The 4,613-nt window shown below is 35.4% G+C and overlaps 1 protein-coding gene across 1 annotated transcript in view; it reads left to right on the forward strand.

Moving 5' to 3' along the window:
* The window catches only part of ddah1 (dimethylarginine dimethylaminohydrolase 1), a 22,158-nt gene extending 21,357 nt beyond the window's left edge, over positions 1-801 (forward strand). The window contains exon 6 of the mRNA XM_016504383.1: positions 519-801. Within this exon, the coding sequence (XP_016359869.1) occupies positions 519-635 (117 nt within the window). The 3' untranslated portion in view covers positions 636-801. The remainder of the gene's footprint in view (positions 1-518) is intronic.
* The last annotated feature ends 3,812 nt before the right edge of the window (positions 802-4,613 follow it).

The following is a 4,613-nucleotide window of genomic DNA, read 5'->3' on the forward strand; positions in this document are numbered from 1 at the left end:
GCCTTCACTTTCTCCTGATTGGACACCGGAATGAGCATGTGATCCTTCAGCTTCTCAAAGACCTGCAGCAGCAGACGCAGAGTAGACTTTTATTATGCAAATTAATCAGTGATGGTTTTATCAGTAGTGTCAGATGATTCAATTCACGGCATAACGCTGTAAACCTTCAATATAAATGTAAATGCATTAATAAATATAAGTAATATAATATTAAATAAATGACTGAATTACATTTTTCTGAGCACATCATGAAACACATCAACATACATATATACATATATATATATATATATATATATATATATGTATATATGTATGTTGATGTGTTTCATGATGTGCTCAGAAAAATGTAATTCAGTCATTTATTTAATATTATATTACTTATATTTATTAATGCATTTACATTTATATTGAAGGTTTACAGCGTTATGCCGTGAATTGAATCATCTGACACTACTGATAAAACCATCACTGATTAATTTGCATAATAAAAGTCTACTCTGCGTCTGCTGCTGCAGGTCTTTGAGAAGCTGAAGGATCACATGCTCATTCCGGTGTCCAATCAGGAGAAAGTGAAGGTGGACGGCGCGCTGACCTGCTGCTCGGTGCTCATCAACAAGAAGAAGAACATCTGAGAGACTCCGGAAACCTTCATCAAACACACCGTTTCATATTCCGCGCGTGTTTCATGAATGAGGCCTGATGTGTGCGCGTAATGTGCAGGATTACTTCGTTTTATCTTTGTTTTTGTTTTTTGAACTCACACACACAGAGACACACACACACACTCACTCACTCACACACACACACACACACACACACACACACACACACACACACACACTCACACACACACACAATGTGAATATAAAAACACACTTAAAGTCTGCTTTTTCTAACGTGCGAGGAAAATAAAGTGCATTTATTTTTCTATCCAGCAACATAATTTAAAAAAATGACGGATGAATGTGGTTTTAGCTGATTTTAGCTGGTTTAACTAGTCTCCAGGCCAGTTGGTGTTTAATTGGTCAGCCATCCTGACTAGTTTAACCAGCTCGGTCAGAATAACCGTCCAGCTGTTGACTTTTTTAGCAGCGGTCAGAGAGTCAAACCTATTACAATTTTGATTGTTATAAAATCTAATTTTCATGACAGAAATTGCTCTAAACCTCAAAATGTAGCTGTAAACTATATAAATCATCTGGATCCATTCAGAATGACTGAACCGTAAGTGTTAATCGCGTTTAACGTTCATCAAGCCCCATAAAAAGCCTGTTTTTAAACACTGAATGATGATTTGTTACTTCGTGTTGCCTAAGAGCATCGTGTTCATAAATAGATTTATAGAGCATTTGAACTGCATTTGGAATAAATATCCGGCGACTGCGCAGATGTGATGTGTGAAACAAGCCATAGTGAAGTGCTTTTATTGAGTAATTGAAGTGAAAAAAAATTGTTTTTATGGATTTATTAAGTAGTTTTTGCGTTCGTTTGCCCTGCAGTTCCCAGATGATAAAAAATATGTTCTAAAAAGTTTTGCTAACATTAAAATGTATTTTCTTTTTCTTTTCTTGATTATTTGAAGCGTAGAGAAAACATTAAGGGAACGTGCCATCGCGAACATTTTGGAAATTATTTTTTGAAAGTTCTCTGAAACTAGTAAGCTGTGACGCTTAAAAAAAACATTCGATGAACGCCCAATTAAAATGTTTCCGAAAATACATTTCATGAACAATGTTTAAGTGCCAACGTTTTGAGAATGCCATTAAAGTCCAGATAACTTTGAACAAACGTTCTGTTAATGTTACTGGAAGAACATTTGTTTGTAACTTTGAGAGAATCTTGATAGAATGTTCTGGAAATGTTCTCCGTAAGCCGGAAAATTGTTTGGAATGGAATACTAGTCATCTGCATACTTAGTATGTAGTGCATGTTGACTTTTTATGTGATAACCTAAAAAAACAGAGGTTGATGTTGACAATCACTGCTGATATAATTTGGTTTGTTTGGTTGCCGTTACAGGAAATAGAAGGTCAGTTGGAGCGCAGTGCATTGTGGGATATAGTATTGCAGGTCATCCAGGTATTCCAGAACATTTGCAGACTATGCAATCTTTACATAATGCAGAAATAGAGTAGTATGCTAGTCGATTCAAGCATGCCGTGGTTTCACAATCCTCAGGTGCTGATTGGACGTCCTTCCTCAATGTGACGTCCAATCAGAAGTTTGCCAACACCCGTGTAATTGAACGGCACACCAGTATTGGTGCATATGCTACCTTGACCCCACTAGCTTGTTGCATTTGCGTAGTGTTAGCATCAAGCTATATTACCTTATAATTAATTATTAGGTTACTTAACTTTTAGCTTCATACATTTAAAGCCTGCTGTGGTGGCAGCTTCGTTCCTCACGCTTTCCTCGAAAATCATAAACTCATCCAGCGCAATGAATTGTGGGTAACATTAGCTGAATCAATTGTACGATGATTTGGGACACTCATTCTAATTATGTAAACAATTTAGGATGGAAAGTGCGTGAATTGGACTAGAGGATAAAAAAAGGTATGCGACCTCTTATCTCACAATTCAAGACTTTTTTTCTTCGCAATTATGAGAAAAAAAAGTAAATCTGACAATTGTGAGACATAAACTCAGAATTGCAATATATGAACATTGCAAAATATGAACTCGCGATTCTGAGAAACAATTTTGAGATATAAACTCGCAATTTGCGAGAATAAAAAGTCAAATTCAAGATACAAATTTGGAATTAACTTTTTAGTTTGTGGAAGAAAAAAAATTTAATTGCAAGAAAGTCAGAATTCTGAGTTTATATTTCGCAATTACTTTTTTCTCATAATTGAGAGTTTATAAAAGAAAAATGAGAAAATTTACATCAGAATTTAAAAAAAAAGTCAGAATTGCGAGAAAATGAAGATTTAAAGCTCAGAGACACGGGCATGCGGCCATGAAACAGGATTTAGAGTTGTCCCAACACTTTTACGACGTCGACAGATAAACACATCAGCCGCCTTTTATAACAAAGTGAATTATAGGCCACGATGAAAGCGCAGGCCTGGCATTCTTGTCTCATTCATCGTCTCGTGGATGCTTTGCAGAATACGTTATCATTATTTCTCTGCCAGAAAGACACTTGTAAAATATTCTGCAGTTTTCGTAACGTTTCCAAGCCCCACTGTACGATATCACAGTCGTAAAGAAGCCGGTGTTTACTAGCGATCTGCTCATCCAGAAAGAATGCCGGGTTTCATCACGAACTAGAGTTTTTCCTGCTATCATCTCACCAAATTCATGCTGAAATCTGTCATTATCCTAAAAAAAGAAACCGTCTCAGGTCTCCGGGATTTGGTATTTTCTTTCTACTCTTGTATTTTCTAAAAAAGCAACCCTGATAGCACACGTACATCACAGAGACGTCTATTTGACGTCTGCAAGACGTATTTTTTAGAGCGTTTGCTCATCTGCAATACATCTAGAAGACGTTTCCTATCAGATGTCAAATAGACGTTTAGAAGATGTCTTTAAGATGTTTATGATTTAGAATGAATGTAACACTGACATCTTAAAGACGTCTATCAGATGTTTACACAGCAGATGCTTTCCAGATGATCTTTAACAGACATCTTGCAGATGTAAGTGTGCTTTCTGGGAAACTTGAATGCTTGATCGATGTGACTCAGGACTTCTTAGATGTGATTTTTATGTGCCATAAGTCCTTTAACACTGTGTCTTTGCTCGTTGTAATGATTTTGTGGGGTTTGATAAATAAAGCAGTCTGGGGAATGTGTGTGTTTTGTTGTAGTGTTCTGTGATCGTGACTGATGTTGAGATGGTCGCCATTCACTCAAACCTGTTTACGTACACCATTTGTGTGCTCATTTGTGTCTAATGCAGATGGAAATTGATGCATAAGTGAAATTCTTGGTAGCATCATTGTTATAAATAAAGTAGGCTACCTGAGCTTGACCAGAGCATATGTGCTTCTATTAAGTCGCTTTGGATAAAAGCGTCTGCTAAATGCATAAATTTAATTAAAGAAAAAAAAACATATCTTGTTAAATTACAGCATATTCAAACGACAATGATTCTAATATGCTGATTTGCTGCTCAAAAAAACATTTATTATTGAATAGAAATATCCAAAGATCAGCATTTATCTGAAATAAAATATTTTGTAACATTATACACTATACCAGTCAAAAGCTTGTAGCCAGTATAATTTTTTTGTGACACTGAAGACTGGAGTAATGATGCTGAAAATTCAGCTTTGATCATAGAAATAAATTACAGTTTAACAGATATTCACATAGAAAACAGTTATTTTAAATAGCAAAAATATTTCACAATATTACTGATTTTGCTGGCTTGGTAAGCAGAAGAGAATTCTTTAAAAAAATAAAAAATAAATCTTACTGTTCAAAAACTTTTGCCTGGTAGTGTTGGATAGATGGATAGATAGATAGATAGATAGAAGATAGATGACAGATAGACAGATAGATAGATAGATAGATATAGATGACAGACAGACAGACAGATAGACCGATAGATAGATAGATAGATGGATAGAAGATAGATGACAGATAGACAGATAGA

Source organism: Sinocyclocheilus anshuiensis, unplaced genomic scaffold (assembly GCF_001515605.1).
Source record: "Sinocyclocheilus anshuiensis isolate Anshui unplaced genomic scaffold, SAMN03320099.WGS_v1.1 scaffold1762, whole genome shotgun sequence".
NCBI classification, from domain to species: Eukaryota; Metazoa; Chordata; class Actinopteri; order Cypriniformes; family Cyprinidae; genus Sinocyclocheilus; species Sinocyclocheilus anshuiensis.